This window comes from Anas platyrhynchos, chromosome 6, assembly GCF_047663525.1.
Source record: "Anas platyrhynchos isolate ZD024472 breed Pekin duck chromosome 6, IASCAAS_PekinDuck_T2T, whole genome shotgun sequence".
Classification (NCBI taxonomy): Eukaryota; Metazoa; Chordata; class Aves; order Anseriformes; family Anatidae; genus Anas; species Anas platyrhynchos.
Window position 1 is genome coordinate 7,105,246 of NC_092592.1, and position 23,850 is coordinate 7,129,095.

At 57.4% G+C, this 23,850-nt stretch overlaps 1 protein-coding gene across 3 annotated transcripts in view; it reads left to right on the forward strand.

Annotated features, from left to right (window-relative positions):
• The window catches only part of UNC5B (unc-5 netrin receptor B), a 35,911-nt gene that overhangs the window by 8,968 nt on the left and 3,093 nt on the right, over positions 1–23,850 (forward strand). For 2 of the 3 annotated variants that reach the window (XM_072040328.1, XM_038181275.2), the window contains exons 2-16: positions 14,055–14,276; positions 15,978–16,121; positions 17,137–17,240; positions 18,001–18,181; positions 18,332–18,499; positions 18,684–18,848; positions 19,794–19,826; positions 20,664–20,858; positions 21,001–21,393; positions 21,580–21,667; positions 21,750–21,918; positions 22,040–22,273; positions 22,944–23,093; positions 23,234–23,398; positions 23,496–23,674. In XM_072040328.1, the coding sequence (XP_071896429.1) occupies positions 14,055–14,276; positions 15,978–16,121; positions 17,137–17,240; positions 18,001–18,181; positions 18,332–18,499; positions 18,684–18,848; positions 19,794–19,826; positions 20,664–20,858; positions 21,001–21,393; positions 21,580–21,667; positions 21,750–21,918; positions 22,040–22,273; positions 22,944–23,093; positions 23,234–23,398; positions 23,496–23,674 (2,590 nt within the window). The remainder of the gene's footprint in view (positions 1–14,054; positions 14,277–15,977; positions 16,122–17,136; positions 17,241–18,000; positions 18,182–18,331; positions 18,500–18,683; positions 18,849–19,793; positions 19,827–20,663; positions 20,859–21,000; positions 21,394–21,579; positions 21,668–21,749; positions 21,919–22,039; positions 22,274–22,943; positions 23,094–23,233; positions 23,399–23,495; positions 23,675–23,850) is intronic. The other variant, XM_072040327.1, reaches the window with a different exon arrangement.

The window sequence follows — 23,850 nt, forward strand, 5'->3', positions numbered from 1 at the left end:
AATTGCAACCCCAAATCCTCAGATGTGCTAAAAACATCAAGGTTTTGACCTAAATGTGGTAATTTCTACCATGCCTCACTGCCAGAACGATATTGCTCAGAGCCTCTGCAAGAGGGCTGGTGCTCCTTGGCAGACAGGCCCTAAAAAGGGGAGAAAGGGCTGGAAATCCCCACAAAATGTGTGGAAAAGCAGACTTGGTGTTGTTTTTGTGTCCGAACGGCCTCGTTCCAGCTGCGTAAGGGGTGGGCACGTGAAAAGATTCACTTTTCCCTTTGCAGGGTGGAAAAAGTGATGCGCAGGCACTCGGAGAGTTGTTGGAGCTCGGTGAAGATGCTTTGAGGAAGGATGTGAGACCCGGGGGGGGGGCAGCAGCCGAGCTGTTAGCTGGGAGGGCTCTTCCCTTCCAAAACCTAGAGGCACGGAGACAATATCCGATCCCCCGAGCGGCTCGCCGGAGCTGTTTGCAACCTGTCAGCGTGGAAACCATCTGCTCCAGCCCCTGGGGACCCCACTCCCCGTGGGGTGCAGGAGGAGACGGAGGCGATGCTCTGGCCCTCCCCAAAGGGACCCCGGGGCACCGCGGCCCGAGAGGAGCTGCCGTGCCCGAGAAAGTATTTATTTTTCTGTCTGGGTTATTTTCTATTTGTTGGCTTTGGGGGGGAGGCTTCTGTTTTTAGCCTGGCTTCCTAAAAGAATCCAGATTGGGAGGGAAGAGATGGCAGGGTGCTGGGAGGCGTTAGCGCAGGGTGCTGGGAGGGGGGCTTTTGGGGAAGCAAAGCGTGTTTTCCTCCAGAATCGGGGTGCTTGTTCTGGATGAAGTGCACGCAGGGGGATGGCATTGCTTCCGAATCCAAAAATCTCCATAAAATCTGTTTTGAAGCTGCCCCTTGTGATGTTTCGTGGCTGAGGTCACTGCTGGCTGCGGGAGGCTTTGGTCTCCGTCTCCGCGTCGGTGAGCTCACGTTACCAAGTTTTGCAGGGAAGGAGGGGAAAACCTCAATAATTTTGGACTGAACAGTAAACCAAAGCTATGAAGAAGCATTGGTGAAGAGAAAACGTGCGGGTTTGTTAGTGAGTCCTGGTCTGGAGCTGCTCTGCTCCCCATTGTGGGGGGGGAATTGTGTTCACACACGTGCGAAGTGGAACAAGAAATGGAGAGCATTCGCCAAAAGGACATTGGTGAGAGCTGGAAGGAGCTGCTCCTCTCATCAGAAAGAGGCACTAGGCATTATTTTCGGGGCAGATTAAATTTCCCGAGTGCCTATTTAGCAAGGAAGGTGGTCAGCTCGCTGTACTGCAGGCTTTTGGAAGGGAGCTCAGGTCCGAGGCAAGCAGGATGCCTCCGGGAGCGAGCGGGGCTTTAATTTCGGCGCGGTGGCACTGCTTGGAAGCTGCCCTTGCCACATGAAAGCAGCCCTGCGGTGCCCTGCTCGCTGCCGAAAGCAGCACGGGAGCCAGCGGAGGGCTGATTACAGAGCAGCCCTTTCTTCCCGTGGCTACAAAAGGAGAAACAACAGGACCTGGATGTGGTTGGATGTGACGCGATGCCCTTTTGGTGCTCCGACCGCACGCCGCGCGGGGAGGCGGTGGCTTTGGGGATGGAGTGGTGACCCTTGCACTCGTGCAAAGAAATGTTGGGTGGGGTTTTTTGGAAAGGAGGATGAACCTGACCTGCAGGAGGTGGCAGGGTGCAGCAGCGTCCATCTGGAGGAATCCCCTGGTGGCAGCGATGCCCAGCCCCAGCCCTGCCCCATCTCCGTTCTCTGTCCCCTCTGTGCCTTCTCCTTCTCCACCTTTTTTTTTTTTTTTCTTTTTTTTCCCTCCCCTGCTAACCCAGCGTGCCGTTAGGAATACCTTTCATGCGCTCAAGACTTATGGTTCAGCCTGGACGTGCTACCAGCCCGCTGCCTGATCACTTTGCTGCCTCGAAGCCCTGGGGAAGCGCCTGCTCAGGGTCGCCGCAATAGATTTACCTGCGGCTTCCCGGGGTGATTTTACTTACCCCTTAACCGAAAGGAATTACTTTTCATCACCGCGAAGAAAAATGCGTGTCCCAGAGCCAGCGCTGTGCGTAAAAACTCGCGGCGTCTCTCCCCGTTGCCATGAATTTATAAGTTGCTGGCTGGGTTTGCAGCTAGGAAAAGAGTGAACGTGGTGATCGGGGTGAGCTCAGAGCGAGCGGGGAAGGTGGCAGGGGAAGGAAGGAAGAGGTGGCTGGGCGTGATGGATGGGGGATACGGAGCCACCGTCTCCCTACGGGCTGGTCCCCATCCTTTTTGGGGTGCTGGGGGTCTCCACTGCGCTGGCTGTGGCACTCCTGGAGCAGCCTTTACCCAAAATTGTCGCACAGGAGGGCAAACGCCTGCATGGTGCTGCCATCCTCGTGCCCTTACCGGGAAGGGGATGCAGGGCGCCTGGCAGCTGCTGAGGCAGGAGGAGGCTCCGGGTGGCTTTGGACACCGAGGAGCAGCCTCGTGTTCATCAATCAAAGTGCCTGCAGCTCCCCTTTCAAGCTGCAATAACCAGAGCTGAGAGTCAATCCATATCTATTTAAAGCACTTGGAGAAATAAAGATGCTAAGTAAAAGCACGGTGGCCTTCTGCTCCCTTCCTGTGGCCAGGAGGGCTTCGGGGACCAGCACCGGCAGCATCCCCGTCCCGTGGGCACCTGCAGGAGGGTGGCAGCGGGGGGGGGACGCTCTGAAGGACACTTCATCAGCATGTGCTTGCATTTTTGCCTTGGTGAGGGGGTGACGAGCCGGCTCTGCAAGCCCTCTGCCATGCTAATGGGGGCTGCAGGCTGGCTCCACCTCGGGTGGTTTCTCCCTTCCCAAAGCCAAGCCAGGGAACACTTGTGGAAGGGAGAAATTAAAAAGCCCGGGGCGGTTTATTTTGAGGACAGCGTGTTTGCTTTCACGTCGTGCTGGAGGGAATTGCTCTGCTACTGTCAGCAAATAAATAAAATAAGAGCTTTGTTTTAAATGAGGCTTTCTTCTGCTGCTTAATTAGGCGAGCTGGTACCTGCAGTTGCGCTGCCACGGCACCGACTGCACCGTGCGTGTCGGAGGCATATGGCTGGTGTCGGCAGCTCCCAAACTTCATCAGCCCCTTATTAGTGATTTTAAATATCCCTTTAATGGTGTACAGCCCCTGTGGGGGTTCGGTGGCGCTGGCAGAGGGTTTTTGAGCTGGCTGTGTGTGAGCACAGCTGGGCTGCCTGTGGATGCACGTACCTACGGCACGAGGTGCTGAGCGTGCTTGTGCCATGTGGCGCTTTCCTGCGAGCGTGGGGCAGGGCTGGTGAGCAATATTTGCTCACAGGAACAACCCCGCGTGGCTTTTTCGGGGTGTTGGAGCATCGTGCCCTGGTCGTGGAGGGCTGGGGCAGAGCTGAGAGCATTGGGATTTAGCGGTCGCTCGTCTCCTGGTGCTGCTCCAGGTCTTGCTTTTGGTGCCTCACGTCTGCACCCGGAGCTCTCTTCGTGCCCACGTGGGGCTTGCGCCGGCTTGCACCGCTGCCTCCGCCACCTCTGCCCTGGCGGGCGTGGGGGAAAACCCCTTTCGGGGTTGTTTTCTGCCTGTTTTTTCGGGTCTCCCCTTCCCGAGAGGGCGCAACGAGCGGGGTCTGCGGGTGCCACCGGGCTGGGAAGCAGGGGAGCCCTGGCACTGGGACGGCCACCATGGACCGAGCAGGGCTTTCTGCAGGATTGGGGCACGGCAGGCAGAAACCCAGCGCCTTGGCTTGGTTTTCTCCTCCCCTCCTTCCCTCCCTGCTCCAAATTCCTGCCCGGCCTGCTGGGAGCGCACAGCAGCCTGCGGGCAGCTTTGGCGCCCATCCCCGGGGCTGGGCAGAGGGGAGGATTGTTGGGGGCTCATCATTTTTCCCCCCTTCCATCCTGCCATAAAAGCTGCTCCGACCTCAGGGGGTCCCCAAGCCGTTGGAGATCTTTGAGTATTTTGGGCTGCTTGCAGCACGGGCGCCTTGGCTGGATGGGAAAGCCAAGCAGGGCGATTTTCCCCGGATAATTACAGGGCCCTTGCGCAAGGCCGGGTGACGGGGAGCTTCCTCCGCCTGCAGCCACGCTGGGGCTGGGAACTGGGCTCCGTGCAACCCGCCGGTCACCCACCCCATCCCTTCCTCCCTCCTCTGGTCCCCGCACGTGTGCTTGTGCACCCAGCAGACGAGGCAGGGGGGTCTTCTTGCCTCCCCCTTTTCTCCCAAAGCTCTTGCAGGGGCTGCCCCCATCCCGCATTCCTGGAGATAAGGATCCTGTCTGGCGCCGGGGTTTCAAATGCGCTCCCTGATTATCAGCAGGCGCCGGGCTAGAGCCCCAGGCAGCAGATAAAGAGGGGAGGGAAGAGGAGAGGAGGCTCCCTGCATCCCTGCCCCGCTGCTCCCGCACCCCGGGATGCCACTCGCTGCCCCCGGTGCGCTGAGAAAATCGTTAGCCCTCCTTGAAAGCCTTTTTATATATATATATATAAATATATTTTTTTATTAGTATTTTCTCTCTCTTGCCGACTGGCTCTACCAGACCGTCCGGCTCTCGCAGCCCAGCCGCGGATGGGAGTGGGGAAGGTGAAGCTGTAATGAGAGGCAGCTGTGGGGCACGGCCCCACGCCCGGGGCTGCGGCACAAACCCTTGCTCCGCGCGCTGCCTTCGGCATCCCACCCCCGGCGAGGGCAGGGAAAGGAGGATTTTCGCTCGCCTCTTAGCTCAGGGCCCTCGCTGCCCTGGCTCGTGGGGCTTAAAAAAGCAGAGGGCACCCAGGATGGCACCACTGCGTCCTGGGCACCTTGGTGCGTCCTGGGCACTTTGGTGCGCCCGTGCCCCACTGGTCTTTGGTGATGCATTTTGGAAGCCCTTGACCCACTGGCTAGACAAAACACAGCAAAAAAACCCCTCTTATCACCACTGTGTCCTGGCTGTGGCACCTCCCCGTGCTGTTAAAACCAGGGCTGTCTCCTCCACCAAGGAATTTGGAGGTGAAGGAGGGCGCTTATCTTGTTGTGGGGCAAGCTGCTGGCTGGAACGCATCCCAAAGGCATTTCTCTGCAGCCCCCATGCTGAGCTCGGAGGACTTTTGCCCTCTTTCCCCCACTAAGCTTATAAATAAGAGCTCAGCCCCCTGCTCCTGCCTTTATTCTTGGTGCAGCCAACCCGGCTCTGCTGGGAAGTGCCTCCATCCCCTGGTCATTGAGCAGAGGGACGTGGTTCCCTGCCCCAAAACCAGCTTCTGGCCACCTTTTTCCTTTTAAATACCCCAAACTCAGAGGGGTCTCGCCTTCACTGGGATGCTCCCCAGCACACGGGGCCTCTCATTTTCCCTTATGATTTCCCTGAAGCTTCCTGCATGAATTTTTGATGCTTTTCCTTGGGGGGGGGTTAAGCATTAGAAAGAAATGACCACCATGGAAAAAAAAAAAAAAGAGGTGTTTTTAGTGAGGAGAGAGCAAGAAGGAGGGGAGAAGAGGCTGAAATGTGATCGCTTTTTATGGCTTCCTGGAACTGCCTGGCTGGGGGCAGGTCGGGAGCAGATAGCCCCACGACGCTCTGCCTGCTTGCATCTTTCCCTTTCAGGTCGTAAATATAAAACCACGACTTGAAAAACAAAAAGCTCGTGAAGCTGTCAGCGGGCTCCCCCCGTGGAAGGTCATAAACGGGGCTCGGAGCAGCAGCTTTTTGCTCTCATCCCGGCTCGGGGCCAGGCACCATGACCCCAAGGGGCTGGGGTCCCCTATCTGCGGCAGGGTGGGCGCAGGATCGGGGCATCAGGGCTTGGTGCTGCGCCCCTTGGCTCCTCTCACCAAGCTTTGATGCCTCTGGTAGGGTGGTAAAAGCCATCCCCAGCTCTCAGCACCTTCAGGATCAATCCCTCGTGCTCAGACCTGGCGCGTGTTGGGTTTTTTTTTTTGGTTCCACCATGTGCTGGGAATGAAACTGCTCCCGCATTACCATCTAATTAGCGGCAGCCAAAAAAAAAAAACCAAAAAACCTGTGCCTGAAATAAGAGCAGAAAGAAAAGGGTGAGAAATTAAAGATGCAAAAGACCTGTTAGATCATCTGGCCCTTCCTCGGGGATTGTTTCTGCCCTGTTTTTGTCCAGTCTTGCTCAAAAGTCTCCGGGGGCCATTACCGCTTCCCTCTGGAGGTGCTTCCATTGTGCATGGAGGGACCTGGCGAAACCTTTAAAAATGTAAAAAGCTTCATACAATGGAGGTAGGAGAAACAACAGATTGAGTCATTGTATTGTTCTTTGTAATCAGCTCATTGTATTGTTCTTTGTAATCAGCTTTGCCTTTCATTAATTTCCTCCCGCCCTGCTCCCCAAAGCCTGATTGAGGCTGGCCCTCTCAAAGCGAAGCCGCACGTGTGCCCGGCTCCGAGGGGCTGGGGCTGACCGGGCAGCAATGCTGGGGGGAATTAATTGACTTTTCTAATTATTTACCCTTGAAACGGAGCCGTGGTGTCGCTCGTGTAGCTGCTGCTCCTATATGGCAGCGTGTGCGTCCGGGATGGGGAACGGGGCGGGGGGTGCTGGGTGCTGCGCAGCCACTTCTGTGGTGGTGGTGCTGCCTGGTTGCGGAGCTGTTTGGGGTTTGGGGTGGGAAAGGGAAAGGAGAAAATGAAATAGCTCCAGCTGGGGGGTCCTGCAATGCTCAGGGCCCTGCCCCAGGGCATCCTTTAATGCTCAGGGTGAGCCCTGTACCAGGGTGTCCCACAGTGCTTGGTTTATCCTTTAAGCTTTGGGGTATCCTGTGATATTTTGGGTGTCCTGTGATGTTCAGGGTGTCCTGCAATGCTCAGAGCCCTGCACCGAGGCATCGTGCAATGCTCTGGATATCCTAAAATGCCTGAAACCCCGCACCAGGGCATCCTGCGTTGCTTGGAGCTCTTTGCAGCTCTCCAAACCCTGCACCAGGGCATTCTCCAAATCGCTCCCCAGGCGAGAGGAGCGGGGTGACGGGCCCAGCTTTCCCCCAGGAGCTCCCTTTCGGGGCAGGGGATGGCATTTGGGGTGCCGGGGCTGCCTGAGAAGCGTGTGAGCAGGTAGACGGAGCCGTGCCGGGGCTCAGCCTGCGGGGCAGCCAGGACCAGATGTTTCCCAGATGTTGCTCACTTCCTGGCTGGCTCCTCGGCGTTGGGCTTTTTATGTACTTGTTTGTTTTGGACTACAAACAAAATAAAAAGGGTTTTTATAACCCCGTTCCCAGGAGGCCGCGAGTTCAGGATGTAATCTGAAATCTATTCACTATTGTCTCGCTGCGTCTCCCTGCCCTCGGTGCCGTCCCCGGGCACGTACCGCTTTTGTGAAAACGCCTTTTTTCCCACATGACGTCTTTTCTCGACGGGCCGCCAGGCATTTTCCTTCGTGACCCCCCCTCCAGGGCTCAGGGGAGCTGTGGGAATATCCCTGGCTGGCTGGGGATGGAGGCAGGAGGAGGAAATCCCGTGGTTTTTCGGTCCCGTTCCACTCCTCGTTGTGCGTTTTTCTGAGGATGGGAAACTCATCGCACTGGTGGTGCCCATCCCAGTGCCCCTTGGTGTGTTCGGGGAGGGATGGGGACTGAAAAAAAAGGTTGAAATGTACGGATTCAAGGTGTTTGGGTCAGGTGAATGGAGGGGTTAAAAGAAAACAACAAGAAACGGGGTTAGGGACGGCGTTATGTAAGGGAATGCTGTCGGCTCGTGGTTAGGCGGTGGGACAGAAATTTTTAAAATCCCTAAAAAAAATCCTATGAGTTCTGGGAAGTCGCCACCAATTCCACGGGCAGAAATAGTTGAGGATGCGCAGCTGAAGCCGTCCTCTCCTGGAAAGAAACTGGGGCAGAACCGGCTCCCCCTGGGGCTGGGGCATCCTCGGGAAAGGCAGCCTGGCGAAAACCCGCAGCGAGGTGTGCTCGCGGCTGGCAGCCCCCCCCCGATGTGCGTGCTTGGCTCTCGCTGCTCTCTTCTCACTTCCATTTTTATTTTTTCTCCCCCCCCCCCCCCACCTGCGGGGTTAAGGCCCCTTTTCCTCTTTTCCTTTCCCTCGCTCTTAATTGCCTGTTAAATAATTGAAATATTTAGGAGCAAAGGGCTTCAATTATCCATTAATTTACATTAGTAATTTCTAGATCAGGCTGGATGGACGCGCTGGTAGCCTGATGGCCCCCCCGGGACGGGCAGCAGCCCTGCTGCAGTGCATTTTCCTGGAACGGGGGCCGCTCCTCCTCGCTTTTAGGGGCACAGGATGGAGCCCACAGCACCTGCAGGGCCCCGTAGGACCCAGATTTTGGAAGCTGGATATTCGCTCGCGGTGGATTTGTGGACCCGCTGCTCCCATAGCACTGCCTGCTATTTTATTTTATTTTATTTTTTTTGATTTATGGCTGCTGACAGCAAATCCCAGCCCGGTGGCATCTGGGGGGCGTGCTGCCCCCACATTTAAAGCAATTAGTGCAAATCACTCGTGGGAATGAGGACACTGCAGGACCCTTGGCACAAGAGGAGGGGACCCTTGGCACAAGAGGGGACCCTTGGCGCAAGAGGACGGGACCCATAACACAAGAGGACGAGGCTGGAGGGCTTTTTTCCCCTTTCCATCATTTTTTTTTGCTCCTTGGCATGCATCAGCCTTCGTCCCCTGTCTCCCTGAGGACTTTTTTGGGTCACCTTTGGAGGAGGCTGGCGGCGGAGGCTGCAGGAGCCCGGAGCCCCGGTTGCAACTTGGGGGCAGGACAAAGGGAGGAAAGAGGAATTCAGCACCGGGGGAGCGGGGAGAAGAAAAGGTGGAAGGATTGCCAGGGCTGGCTTTGTGCGGCCAGCCTCCACGAACAAATTGGGGAAGAAACAGTCAAAAGGTGGAAATTGCCGGCGGTGAGAAAGGAAGGAGCGGGCTCCGGGGTCCTGTTGGCTTTAAGCACCCCCCTGGTTGGTTCCCAAACATCGACAGGGTTTTTTTGCTCTGTCTTTTAAAGCCTTGGTGTGAAATAACTGGAGGTAACCTCCAGGAGGAGCAGAGCTGGAGGCTGGGAGCTGCTCCCCTACCTGCGCCTTGCTGCAGGGATTAAAGGGCAGCAGCCAGGGGATGGGGAAGCCTTGGCCCTGAGCGAGCCCTGCCCAGGGCTTTCTTCTGGACCGGGGGCAGGGCTGGCATGGAGGGGGAGAGCAGAGTCTTAATATTTCATATTCTGCAGCAGGGATTATTTCTTTCTATTTTTTTTTTCCCCTCCAATCTCTTTCTATCCCTGCTCTCTCCCTCCCCCCATTTTTCCTTCTGTGTGTCCCAGAGAAATGAGAAGGGAAGAAAAGGGCAGAGAAAGGACAAAAGCAGAATATTTCCATCCTCCGTTAATGCTTTTTTTTTTTTTTTCCTTGATCAGGGCAACAAATCTGCAAGATTAAGGGCAACTTTAAAGGCCATTTAATAAAGGGGTCTTAACCAGCTGCTCTTTGACATTGCTCCCCCATTTGAATTTCTAGTTAATTTGGGGCATTGAATGCGCTGGTTTTCTCCTTTTTTTTTGCAGTAGGTTTTGTGTTTTTCCACCGACAGCCTCACGCCAAGGGAGCAGCCTTCCAGGAGGCTTTGGCTTCCCGGGGCTTTTGGGGAGCTGCTGGGGAGGAGAGGGCGGGTGCCAAAAAAAAAAAAAAGGCACAACCAAGCAAAGTGAGCTCCTTCTTCTCCCTTTGCACTGCTCCTCCAGCTGCCGAAACTCCTTGCTGTGCCTGGCTGGGCTGCTGCCATCCCTTCCCAGCCAGGGATTGGGATGCTCCAAGGGCAAAGCCCTGTGCCCTGTGCGTTGCCATGCTGGCCCCAGGAGGGTTTATTTGGAGCTGGGGCGTCCCGCTGTGAATAACCAGGCTGGCAGCAGAGCATCCTTCTCCTCCTGGAGGAACACCTCCTGTCCCGGGTAGTTTCACAGTGCTGATTTTTTAAATTGCTTTGTTTTTTTTTTTTTCTCTCTTTTTTTTTAATCTTTTTTTTTTGCATGCCCTAAGCAAACGCGTTTGCCTCCGCATTTGCATGTCGAGAAAGCCCATTGCAAAACGCCCGCCTCCGAATTGCCAGGCTCCAGTTGGAGCGCCGGGGAATTTACATTTTTTAAATATGGATGTAATTTGTGTGAACAGGAAATCGCTTCCTGCCCGCGGCCCGGCTTCTCGGGGAGCTGGCATTTGGAAGCAGCCTGGAGAGGGGAGAGGGGACCTGTTGCGTGCGCGCCCACCGCGGCCCTGCCGGGGAGAGCTTTCCTCCTCCCCTTGATTCACCACCTCTCCAATTGATAATTCGTAGTTCTCTGGACTTTCTGGCATCAGACAGGGCAACAAGTCCCTCTTCGTTCCCCGTTTTCCTCTCTTTTTCCTCGCTGGAATTGTTGTTCTTTGCACAACGGGCAGGCAGCGCATGCCGTAGATGTGAATAACCAGCGTACGGCCACCTTACCTGCTGCTGGCTCTTTTCCTTCTCCGAGCCAGAGCAAACAAATAAAGCCCGTATAATTATGATATCCGTTAAAAATAACGTGGTGGCTGGGCAAACAGAGCAGCCTGCACGAGGGGAGCGCGGCAATGGCATTGAAACAGCACAAAGCCAAGTGGCTGGGCCCCGGTGAGAGCCGGCGTAGGTGAAATTTGGCGATAGTTTCCCAACACGACCCTGAAGGAAATGTGCGAAGTAGCACAAAGGACTCGAGCATGATAGGGTGTAACGGGGATTTGCTACGTAATTCCTCCTTTTTGCCTTCTTCTTGGGTATTTTTGGGGAGGCGCGAGGCATCGCAGGGAGGGGTCTCCTCTGAGCTCGCAGCGAGGGATGTTTTGGGCACAGCCCCATTGTCGTCAGCTGGGGATGGAGGTTTGGGGACTCCCGTGACTCAGGACCCTTGCAGCAGGGCTGGTGCCGCCTGGCTCCTCCATCTCACCCTTTTTCAGCCCAGACTTTGCTTTCTCTGCTTTTTCCCTCCCCTCCCTGCCTCCACATCCAGCCCCGTTTAATAAAGGTGCACAGCGCGGGCGTCCGTCTGCAGGCTTTTAATTTCGCTGGGAGAGGAATCTGCTTATTTTCTCCAAGGGTGTAATTAGGGCTGGCTGGGAGCACCCCCTCATTACTGCGCCCTCTGTAATTACAACATTTGCCTGCTGCGGGGAGCCGGCCGGTCTGGGGAGCTGCGCCGAAACGCTGGGGGCAGAGCTGTCCCATGTCCTGTGTCCCCTGGCTGAAATAGAGGAGGGGAGGTGACGGGATGAAGCTGCCAAGCCCTGCTGCCCCGTGCTGGGGGGCACCAATGTGTTGCCCCTGCTGGGTCCCCAGGGCCTGGATTTGCTGGTTTTGGGGGCAACAAATGAGTCAAAAGGTCCTGAACCGAGCACCCTGGCCATGGGTTGGGTGCAGTTGGGATTTCATGGGTGTGGGAGATGTGTTGGACACCACCGGGATGTGAAAAAGAGGTTGGGTACCCATGTTCCTCCTTTTTCCCTTCCCAAACCCTCCTTACCCACATCCCCCCCCCTCGTGCGCCCCCAGCCTTGTGTCCCGCTGGGGTCCCCCGCTCCGATTTGGGCTCCGTCCCGCAGCGGAGAGGTTAACGAGGTTAACGCGGGCTGCTGAGCTAACGAGCTCAGAGCTTTGCATCAGCACCTTGCAGGGGAGGGCTGGGAGGTCCTCGTGGGACGTGGTGGCAGCCCCGCTGCGCCCTCCCCGCCTCGATTGCCTCCGCTCGCCGCGGTTTGCGTCAGCCCCTGGTGATGCCGGAGGGTTTTTGGCTTTGCCCTCGGGACTGTATGTGGTGAGTGGGATGTTCAGGGGGAGAGGGTGCTTCTTGGAGAAGCTCAGCTGCTTTTTGCTGAGGCCGGAATTGTCCCAGGAGGGTTTTCCGTGGTGGGAAGCTCTTGGGAATGGGCACTGCCCACCAGGTAGCCAGCCCATGGCTCTGCATCCACCACCATCACCCCTCGAAACCTTTTGCTCTTGCTTCATTTAAGCCTCGGGACACCCCCACGAGCTGGGCACCCCTGTTTAGCTGGAGAAACACAACAAAAACCCTTAATTTTAGCATCGTGTCCCTGCCTCCCTGTGTGCCGGGGCTGACGCCTGGCCCTGGCGATGGGCACCGGGCTTTGCCGCCGCTAATGCTCCTGTAATCTCCCAAATATTTGCAGGGATAACAACTGCAGGAGTAGAGGATTTTAACGCTGCCCTCTGGAGGTTCTCCCAGCTCGGGGGAATTGCTTTCTGGCCTCTCCATCCCTCGTGCCGTGCGTTTGGGGTGGCGGGAGGGGGTTGGCGCACGGCGAGGTGCCGCTGGGGTCGGCGATCTTCTCGCATCGAGGGCGCAGGCTGCCAACATCTGCACCTAACTCCCCCGGGAGCAGATGCTGCGGATCATCCGGCTCAAGCCCGCGGGATTAAAACGTGTGATGAGGGAACGGGGAAGAGGAGGCTGGAGAGAAGTCAGTGCCTGTTTTCCCCTCCTCCCTTTTCCAGCTCGCCGCTCCTCCTCCGCTTGGCATCAGGGCTTAGTCCCTTCTCCTCCTCCTCCTCCTCAAATCCCTCGGTGCTGCTGGGTGTGACCCGAGCGATGCAGAGCCCTGATACTCAGGCTGTCCCCGAGCATCCTACAGCAGCGTTTGCATCCCAGGATTTCTCAGGATGCGACAGGTGTCAAACAACTCGGGGAAACACGAACGCAGCATTTAGGGGCCGGCATGGCTTTGTCTCGCTCCTCACCTTCCTGGCTATCCCCAGGGACACAGGGAGCCCTTGTGGGTGTCCATTGAGCCCTTACAAGTCCTCTAGGGCCTCTTTTCAGAGTGGGGTCAGGGAGGCACGAGGACCCTTTTTACAGAAGCCTCATGACTTTTGATTGCCCCCCAGAAAGCCTCTGGATTGCCCAACGTGGCAGAAAATGCCAAGCGGTGCCCGGGGGTGTGTGTCACGTCCTGTGGGCTTTTCTTCTCCTCGCCCTGGTGATTTTTGGAGGATGCTCTGTTCACATCCCCAGCCACCAAGCCCTGGATCCGGCTCTGCAGGAGCGCAGCGTGACTGGGGAGAGGTTTTCACACGAGCCCTTGAGTTGAGTTTTGTTGGCTGCCTCTCGTGCCAGCCCTGTGGATTATCTCCTGCCTGCCCCCTGTGCCAGGAAATTTAGGTTTATGGCACCAGAACGGTTTACAAGGAAAAAAAAAGTGCAAAGACGGCTTGACAGATGCAAAATTGAGTTGTAAATGGGGAAAAAAAGAGGTGGTGGTTGCTGCTCTGATACAGTGCCTCCTCGATGCCCTGCAAGTGGTGGGGTGCCGAGAAAATCACAGCCTGGCGAGCGAAATTGGGGAGGGAATGGCCGGAGAGGTGGGGAAGAGCCAGGGAGACAGGAATTAGCCCCGAGTTTAATTCATTGTTTCCAAAAGAGCAGTTAATGGATTATGACGAATGTCCTAGTGCTCTCCCGTAGCGCTGCGTTAAATGGAAATGGAAAGTCAATTTTCCTAAATGGATTTTAAACGACTGACCTCGCGTGGGTTTGTTATTTTTTTTCCCCTCGCTCGCTGTTTTTTTTTGCTGGGGAGGCAGCTTGGGCACCTCGGTTCCTTGGCACGTGCGGCTTCCTCCTCCTCCTCCTCCTCCTGCTGCCATCCCAGGCGGCCCCTTGCCAAAGGGTGACGGAGGGAGTGGGCTCCTTTCTGCCACGCCAGCTCTTGGAGGTGTTTCTGCAGGCTGCTGATGTTTGCTGCAGTGCCTGGCGCTGGCAAGCAGAGCTGCGGGAGAGGAGAGCAGGCTCCTTAATTCTTGGGGGTGTGAGGAAAAGCCCCGCTGGGCAACCTACAAGCTTGCCGGGTGCCCACAAGCAGAGGTTAAGCAGTAACACCCCGATGTGCATGCGCCCCGCTGCGTCCGCGTGGTTTTTATCGGTTTTTTATCATGCCGGTGATGTTTGGGGTCAGCAGGGCACCTGGGCAGGATGCTCCCCACCTGGCAGAGATCTGCTTTCCCCTGGGGAAAAGCTCTGAGCATCCTCGGGGAGGGGCTGGGCTGGGCTGGGCCTGACTCCCCCGTGCGCTCGCCCCGCAGGGCTGGAGTACAGCGACGTGCTGCCCGACTCCTTCCCCTCGGCCCCGGCGGAGACGCTGCCCCACTTCTTGCTGGAGCCGCAGGACGCCTACATCGTGAAGAACAAGCCCGTGGAGCTCGTCTGCAGGGCCAACCCCGCCACCCAGATCTACTTCAAGTGCAACGGGGAGTGGGTCAACCAGAACGACCATGTCACCAAGGAGGACCTGGATGAGGTCACGGGTGAGCCCCCTCCCGCCTGCTGCCCCCTCTTTTTCCAGCTTTTCCTGCCCTTTTCTTTCCTCTCAGGGCTCTCTGACCGGTGGGGCTGTGGGCCAGGAGCTGGGTAGGGGTTTGGGTCCATCCTGGGGCTGGAGGATGCCTCCTGCTCCTCCTCCTCCCATCCCCACAGCCCGATGTCTCTCACCCCGAATGGCACCACTCTTTTATGGGACCATGGGACTTGCTGTCCTCTGTCCTTACCCCAGAGACTTTCCCAATCTCCTTCCTCCTTCCCAGGTTTCTTTTTTCCACTGCACCTCCACGCCGGGGATTATTCTCCTCCAGCAGACCTCTTTCCCATTGGTTTTAGCATTCCCAGGGGGCTGCAGCCCCACAAAGTCACTTTAACGCATTCCCCACCTCCTCGGTCCACGCACAACTTTTTTCTCTTATCATCTGTGAGCCTTAAGAGAGGAGCTGGGTAGCAGCACGAGGATGATGAGGCTTATTAGGGCACGAGGGAAGCCTCTGCCTTGCAGCGGTACCTCTGGTGTTGGATGGTGAAGCACTGCTGGAGGGCAAAGCCGGTGCCTGGTGGTGCCCGAGCCGCTCTCTGAGGGGCCGTTTATTTATAACATCTTCAAGGCAAAGCAGCAGGGGCTTAGGGGAAGAGCATTGAAGAGTGAAACATGCTGGAGAAACCAGCTTCAAGGGAACATGCGGGCAGTTTGGGGAGGAAAACACGTGTTCTTCATCCAGCTTTCAAAGCTGCTGTTGCTGCTGCCGGTAAAAAACCTGGCAGTAACTTCAGTGCGGAGGTGATGCCGTGCGTGGAAAACACACGCAGGCTCGGGCACGTGTGCCCAGCAGCCACCCTGAGGAAAGGAGCTGGAACCAGAGCGGTTTGCTGCTCTGAAAATCTGCATTTGCAGCGTCTGCTGTCAGGAGGGAGAGTTGCTGCAAGGGGTATGGGGGGAGACGGCCACGGAGAGACAGATGAGCACGGTTAGGTGTCCGCGGCTTTTCAGCATCCTTGGTTAAAGCCTTGGAAAAAGGGACCCTTAAAAGAAAAAGAATAACTTTTAAGATGACGTGTCTTGAGCGAAGCACGCTCTGTAGGGCTCTGACTGCATCTGATCCGAAGCATTTCACGCGGAAGAAAGCAAAAATAGGCCAAGTCAGAGAGGATAACTCAGCCGGATGAGTAGGGAGCGTTTGGAAAAGCAGCCGTGTTTGGATGCGTGTAAGCCGTTTAAGCAGTCACCCTGTGATTCATAAGCTCATCCTACAATTTTTGGGGTAGGGCATCTTCACGTGCAGTGCTTACAGAGGCGGCAGAGCCCCGGCTGGATCCCTCTCTGCTTTTCCTGATCCTCTTGGCCGAGGCTTTCAGACAAGACAAGAGGTTTTGGAGCATCTCTTTGGAGGTCTGGGTCTTTCTGAGAGCCCCGGTTCTTCCGAGAGCACTTGGCCCGATGCCTTGTTCTTTTATTTATCCCCTTAATAGTGGCAAAATAAGTGATATTTCCTTGGTGCACGTCTGTCAGGGAGGTGGCAGGGAGACAGTAATTGCTCCTCACAGCGAGCTAAGGAAATCACAGCCAGGGAGCGTGCAGCCACATCACGAGGGGTCGGCGCTTCACGGAAACCTCACCCTCCTCAAATGCCTTTCCAGAGCCCTGGGTGCCTCGGTCTCACCCCTGTCCCTCTGTCCCCTGGCAGGGCTGCTGGTGCGGGAGGTGCAGATCGAGGTGTCCCGGCAGCAGGTGGAGGAGCTCTTCGGCCTGGAGGACTACTGGTGCCAGTGCGTGGCCTGGAGCTCGGCGGGCACCACCAAGAGCCGCAGGGCCTACGTCCGCATCGCCTGTAAGTGCCCGCTCAATTTGCTCTCGGGGCAAACGAGACGGCAGAGCCAGAGGGGAACGGGCAGGCTTCCCGAGTGGTAAACAGATTTCGCTGTTAGAGGGCTAATAATCCGGGTGTTATCCAAACCGGGGGTGGCTGGTGAATCAGCTACGTTGCTGACGTCCCCGGAGGATTTAGTCTCAACAAGGAAAATGTTACCCAGCACGGGGCTGGCCACCAAGGAAACCCTTTTGTCTCCGAGCTGGCCCCAGCTGAGCGTAGCTCAGATGAGATGAAGCAGTTTAAGACGCCTCCTGTATCTCCAGCATCCTGTACAGGAGCTCCCTGAGCGTGGCACTCTGTGCCAAGCCATAAATCGGCCTCTTTCCCTAACGCTGCCCATGCAGTTCCTGCTCACAAGCTTGTCAGCTTCACGCCCTTCCAGTTCCTTCGTACCTGGTCATTTGGATCAAAGCCTTCTGCGTGGCACTGCCTAACGTCCCGGTGCCACGTCCCGCTGGAAATATGATGAGTTAAATCCCTGAAAATGAGGCTTGCATCATGGGCTGGACACACAGCATGGCCTGTATTTAGGGTGTGCTCGCAGCAGGTGTGGGCAAGGCGTGGGATCACCGTGCTGGTGGCCCCTGGAAGGCGCAGGGGTGGGCAGCTCCCGAATTTGTGGTGCCCTGCACTGGCAGAAAGCCCATTTTTTGGGTGCCAGAGCAGAGGATTGCAGCACCACCTAGTGATGCAGGGGGGCTCCTGCTCCTCCCAGAGCCCTGAAACCTGGGAAATTGCTTTGGTGCATGCATGGGAGCCCCGCAGTCATGCAAATCTCACTGTCCCGCTCCAAAAAAGTGCCCCAAATGCATTTTTGGCAGCTGGCAATTTGGCCCCATCCTTCCAGGCTGCGTTTTGATGCAGAGAAATTTTCCTATGTGTGCGCACCGATGCTCTCCTCCCTCTGAGGTTTGTGCGGGTGCCCCGTTTCTGCCACATGCTGGTAACCGCTGGGTTTCCCCCTCTCCTCCAGACCTACGGAAGAATTTCGACCAGGAGCCGCTGGGCAAGGAGGTGCCGCTGGAGCACGAGGTGCTGCTGCAGTGCCGGCCCCCCGAGGGGGTGCCGCAGGCGGAGGTGAGCGCACAGCCTGGAGAAACCCCACAAATGAAGCCCAAAAAATGGAGAGATGTGGGGAGAAACGAGCCAGGTCCCTGCAGATGGGTTGCAGCTGTGCATTGAGGCTGCCAGCTCTCGTTATTCAGCAGGGTTGATTATTTGGGGTGGTGGGTCTGTTCTGGCTTCAAACAACGCACATAACCTCAGCACCCAGCTTCTCTGAGAAGCCACACCTTGGCCAACGCAGCAGTGAGGATGAGGAGGTCTTTGGGGCTGCTCCGGGGGGTTTGCTCTCCCCATCAGGCCCCAAAGTCTGCAGTTTGTCCTTGCTTGTGCCCACACAGTGATGTTATCAGCTCACACCCACCCCAAACGGCCTCATTAAGCACAGCCCAGGAACTAATGGGCAGCCCTGCAGTTGAGTGCTGCACCCCGCGTTGCCACCCAGCGATGGAGCAACTCGCCCGGGGTCAGCCAGCCGTGGGAAGCCCGTGGAAGTGGCCGTGCAACACGAGCAAAGAGCTGCTGGGCTTGGCGCGCTCTTCGTGCCCACGCAGACCTCTTGTGCCCCGTTGGCACCAAGAGATTTCAGCGAGCATTGAAGCAGCTGGGTCGTGGCTTAATTTGGGGCCCTGTGGAGACCATCCTGGTGGGGGAGGCACGTGGGATGGGCATTTCCACTACACCTACGATGTGCTTTTCCCGGCCAAGTTCCTGCTCAGCTTAATCACCGTCCTCCCCCGCGTCCTCCCCCCATCCCGCCCTTTCCTCTTGCCAGGTGGAGTGGCTGAGGAACGAGGACGTCATCGATCCCACCCAGGACACCAACTTCCTCATCACCATCGATCACAACCTCATCATCAAGCAGGCCCGCCTCTTGGACACTGCCAATTACACCTGCATGGCCAAGAACATCGTGGCCAAGCGCCGGAGCACCACGGCCGCCGTCATCGTCTACGGTAGCCACCCTCGCCATCGGGAAGGGGCCGTGTTTGCGACCCGGGGTGGGGGTGAACCATTCTTTTAGCTCCGTCTGCACCTTCCCTGCTGGGCTCTGTCGGCGTGGTCGCTGTGGTTTTGGGTGTTGACGTGTCCCTCTCCTCCTGCAGTGAACGGGGGCTGGTCCACCTGGTCCGAGTGGTCTCCGTGCAACAACCGCTGTGGCCGGGGCTGGCAGAAGCGCACGCGGACGTGCACCAACCCCGCACCGCTCAACGGCGGCTCCTTCTGCGACGGGCAGCCCTTCCAGAAAATAACCTGCACCACCCTCTGCCCAGGTAAGGGGCACTTCAGAAACCCGAGGTCCTACCCCCGGCTTCCACGGTCCCCCCGTGCTCCCGCTCCCCAAGGAGAGGGGCTCAGGAGCGGGCACCTTTCTGCTGCTGGAGACGCTCGTTCCCCGTCCTGGGGGGGGCGTACCGAAGCGTCCCCAGCCCGGTGTCTGTGTTTGGTGGCCCGCAGTGGACGGCGCGTGGACGGAGTGGAGCAAGTGGTCGGCCTGCAGCACCGAGTGCACCCACTGGCGCAGCCGCGAGTGCGCTGCCCCGGCCCCCCGCAACGGCGGCAAGGACTGCAGCGGCGTGCTGCTCGACTCCAAAAACTGCACCGATGGGCTCTGCCTGCACAGTGAGTGCGTGGGGAGGACGAGGGGACAGGGGACAGTGGCCCCGAGGGGATGGTGGCCCCGAGAGGATGGTGGCCCTGTTCATCTTGCTTCTGTGGTCCCCCTGGTGCGCGGGAAGGAGACGTCAGTTTTGGTTGCAGCAAGGCTGTTGGCCTTCAGAAAATGGTGATGGGCTCAGAGGGGGAGGATCAGCGTGTAAAAAGGGCCAAAAAAAAATGGAAAGTCTTGGGTTGAAGGTCTCCAGGGCGGTGGGGTTGAGGGGTGTCTCAGCTTTCCGTGCCCACGGAGGTGATGAGTGCCTTCCTGAAGCAAGGCTTGGTGGTGGTTGTGCAGGGCCCCAGAAAGGTTTTCTTAGCATTTTTTAAAAATTCACTCACGTTTTTAAAAATTTATTAGTTTAAAGCTATTTCTTGGCCGGTGTAAAGAAAGGTTTGGGGGATTTCTGGTGCCCGGTGTGGAACCTCACTGTCCCACCAGGCCTTCTGAAACCGTGCTAGGTTCAGGGTCTGCTGAAACCGTGCTGGTTGTTGTCAGCGCGGGCAATCCTGCAGGTTTTCTCAACCCCACTGCGAAAATGTCAGTGCTCAGTAGGAGCTCTGAAGCAGCAGCTAGCTTCTAGGTTTTTAGGGAAAAAAACACCACTACCAGTGCGCGCTGCACTCCAAGCAGGCGCACCGAAGGCTGATGCTGCCACCTGCTGCCGCATGACACCAATTTCCCCTTTCTTTATCCCCAAAAGCCTCCTGCTCCAGCATCCACATTAGAGCAGGGGCTTGGGGCATGTGTCCCAGGACAGCGGGGTTGGTGAAGGTGCAGTGGCAGCAGAGCCACCTGCAGAGCTCCCCGTGCCCCCACGCACTGCCCGGCTGCGCCTGCGTTTTGCGTCATTTCACCCCGCCATCACACCGTCATCACCTTTTCTTTTCTAACTTTGTTTCTCCTAACAGATAAAAGAGTTCTAAGCGAACCCAAAAGCCACCGTAAGTGCTCATTTCATGGCCATTTTATTTCCTCGCGCTGCATCGCGTCCGTTTCGTTCCGTTTCCCCCATGGCAGGGCTCCAGGGAAGGACAGGGTGGGAAGGGGAAGCAACTAAAAACCTACCCCCAAAATTTTTGTGTGCCTGAAATCACGTGCCACGCTTTTACGCCTTGCTTTCAAACCCCTGCTCCTGTCCCCCCTGTTGCTGCTGGCTGCATGCAGTTCTTGGGTACAGCACGAGGTGTCCAGCATCGCTCCACCATAACTGCTCCAGGCATCGTCACCCTAGCCAAGGGCACCCTTCCTGATGCTCCCAGCTCCAGGGTTTTGGGTTTTGGCATCCAGATGGGGCAATGTAAGGATGAGGAGAGCCCCCTGCTTGCTTGGCAGAAACAGGGGGGCTTGGAGTAGCTCGTGCTGTAGGGTGGTGCGAGTTCTCCCTTTGGATAAAAACCTCCCAGAAACAAAATAGACCTGACGTGGTTGTGATCATGAGGGCAGGGCTTCGTTTGAGCATGAAACCATAGAAACAAAGCGGTACAGGCAGCAGGAAGGGAGGAAGGAGCGAAAGATGGGCTCCGTGCCTTCAGATCTGGCTGCCAGAGGGCTCTTACTTGGTGGCCACACACAGCACCTTGTGTCTGCGTCTCACGGGTGGTGGCATCTGACTTCTTGTTGGCGTCAACTCTTGCTCTTTCCAGGTGGATGTGTAGCTTGGGCACGTATATATGAGCTTTGTGAGCTCGGGGTTGTCTATATTAGGATATTACAATTGATTTTATGAGTTCAAGCTGCATAAACCTAACATTTCACCCCCTTTCGTTCCTCCCTCCCAGTGCTGGAGGCCACGGGCGACGTGGCCCTGTACGCCGGGCTGGTGGTGGCCATTTTCGTCTTCATCGTGATCCTGATGGCCGTGGGGGTGGTGGTGTACCGGCGGCGGTGCCGGGATTTCGACACAGACATCACGGACTCGTCAGCTGCCCTGACGGGGGGCTTCCACCCGGTCAACTTCAAGACATCCCGGCACGGTAAGAGACGTGCCCCGCGCAGGGGACAGCCTCCTGGTGAGCCTCCAGCCCCGATTTTCCAGGGACGCCTGGGGGTGATTCCTGCAGGTGTCTGCCACTTTTACACCCCCTATTTTCCACTGATGTCTCCCTCCTCCCGCAGACAACCCGCAGCTGCTGCACCCCTCCATGCAGCCTGACCTGACGGCCAGCGCCGGGGTGTACCGCGGCCCCATGTACGCCCTGCAGGACTCCTCCGACAAGATCCCCATGACCAACTCCCCGCTCCTCGACCCCTTGCCCAACCTCAAGATCAAGGTCTACAACTCCTCCACCACCTCCTCGTCGCCAGGCCTCCACGACGGGACGGATTTGCTGGGGGGGGGGCCCGCCATTGGCACCTACCCAGGGGACAGCAGTAGGGACGGGCATTTTGGGAACGTGCGGAGCAAAGCCCTGGGCTCCCAGCACCTCCTCAGCCTGCCCCGGGAGCACGGCAGCAGCGCCAGCGGGACTTTTGGCTACCTAGGGGGAAGGCTCACCATCCCTGGCACGGGTAAGCCCTGAGTTGGGGAGGAGGGTGTTTTTGGCTGGGGCGAGTGGTGCAGCTGAGGAACATCTGGAGATGTTCTCCCTGGGATGCTCTGGGGCGCTCTAGCTCACCTTGGGTTCACCTTTTGGGGTCTGGGGATGGCTTCTCCATCATTTTGGGACTATCTAACACCTGTGTGTGCTGTGCTAGGGGTGAGCCTGCTGGTGCCCCACGGGGCCATCCCCCAGGGGAAGTTCTACGAGATGTACCTGGTCATCAACAAGGCGGAGAGCGCCCTGTAAGTCGCACCGTGCCCTCCCTTCCACTTTCTGTGGCCCACCGTGGGGCTCCTCGCTCCAACGGGTGCCCCCTCTCCCCAGCTTGCCCTCCGAAGGCACGCAGACGGTGCTGAGCCCGGCGGTGACCTGCGGCCCCACCGGCCTGCTGCTGTGCCGCCCCGTCGTCCTGACCATTCCCCACTGCGCCGACGTTGCCTCCTCCGACTGGATTTTCCAGCTGAAAACACAGTCCCACCAGGGAAACTGGGAGGTAACGAGCGAGCCCTGCTTCTTCAGTCAGCCAGGGCCACAAGCTCTGTGGGGTACATCCTCTAGCACCCCCCCCAGCAAAGGGTTGACCCCAAGCCTTGGTTTCCTGTCTGTCCCTGTAGGAAGTTGTGACCCTGGATGAGGAGACCCTCAACACCCCCTGCTACTGCCAGCTGGAAGCCAAGTGCTGCCACGTTCTGCTCGACCAGCTGGGCACCTACGTCTTCGTGGGGGAGTCCTACTCCAGGTCAGCCATCAAGAGGCTCCAGCTGGCCATCTTCGCCCCCACCGTCTGCACCTCCCTGGAGTACAACCTCAAGGTCTACTGCTTGGAGGACACGCCGGATGCCCTGAAGGTACCGCAGGCCACACTTGGTTGTCATTCACCCAGCACTGATTTGTGTCAGCCTTTGGGTGACATTTGGGGGGTTTGTTCCCCAATGTGCTTTGTTTTCCTCATGCAGCCAAGGCCTGGTAGCTTCAGGAGGGTGATGTTTTGGGAAGGCCACCCTGGGTGCCACCACCTCCCAGGGCAGCAGGGCGCTGCTCCAAGGAGGAGCCAGCCTGATGCAACTCCCTGAAAAGTGACCGCGCTTAAATAATAAGCATGTTTACTGCTCTCCACGTCCTTCTGGATGCTTGGAGGTGCTTCTCTCCCCTCCTGGGGAGGTTTCACGGCACAGACAGCGCTGAGCACAACATGAAGGGCTCAGGTTTTGATGCTTTGGCTGCACAGAGCACCGTGGCCATTTAATTCCCTGTGCCTTCTCCTGCCGCGTCAGGATTGCTGTAGTGCCTCTAGGTGGAGGTGTAGGCAGCACACTGCTGCCTGGATTTTGTTTCTCTCCTAAGAGTTGCTGGTGGGACAGTAGGATTGTGGTAAAAACAGGTAGGGTGGCACCTGGGGAGGGGGTTCTTGGAAGCGCCCGGCCTTTCTGTATCGGTTACAAGTTACAAAATCCCAAAGGAAGGTCAGTTCAGTGAGCGGGGTGAGCTGATGGGCTCTTGGTGTCCTGCTGCCCACAGGAGGTGCTGGAGCTGGAGCGGACACTGGGTGGTTACCTGCTGGAGGAGCCCAAGCCGCTGCCCTTCAAGGACAGCTACCACAACCTGCGCCTCTCCATCCACGACATCCCCCACTCGCTGTGGAGGAGCAAGCTGCTGGCCAAGTACCAGGTGAGGTGCCACAGAGGGGCACCAGTTCTCGTTTCCCAGTGGGATGCTGTCTGTGGGGTCCCTCTGTCCCACCTTATCCCCACGGGGTGGCCAGAGATGGGATTTCCCCCTGGTTGATCCCGTTTGTTGGTGGCCTGCAGGAAATCCCCTTCTACCACATCTGGAGCGGCAGCCAGCGAGCCCTGCACTGCACCTTCACGCTGGAGAGGTACAGCCAGGCCTCCACTGAGCTCACCTGCAAGATCTGCGTGCGGCAGGTGGAAGGTGAAGGGCAGATCTTCCAGCTCCATGTCACGCTGGGAGAGGTGAGCGGGCAGGGAAAGGCAAGGGGACATGTGGGCAAAGATGGGTGGCTTCTCCCAGCTCACCACCGAAATGTCTCACGTTGCCCTTCCCTTGCAGCACGCCGGCTCCTTCGACACCCTCCACTCGCACCACAGCAGTGCCCCCACCACCCAGCTGGGACCCTACGCCTTCAAAATCCCCCTGTCCATCCGGCAGAAAATCTGCAGCAGCCTGGACGCCCCCAATGCCAGGGGCAACGACTGGAGACTTCTCGCCCAGAAGCTCTCCATGGACCGGTGGGTGTCCCCGTGCTCTGTTGGGGTTGGGTGGTGTCCAACCACGTTATGTCCACCTACAGATGCCCACCTATAAGTTGGGGTACACCTAGGCAGAGTTACACCTGTGGTGGGGGGATCTCCTTGTGTTGAGCTGGCCCTTGGTAGTTTGCCCCCGACGGACAGCAGGTCAACCC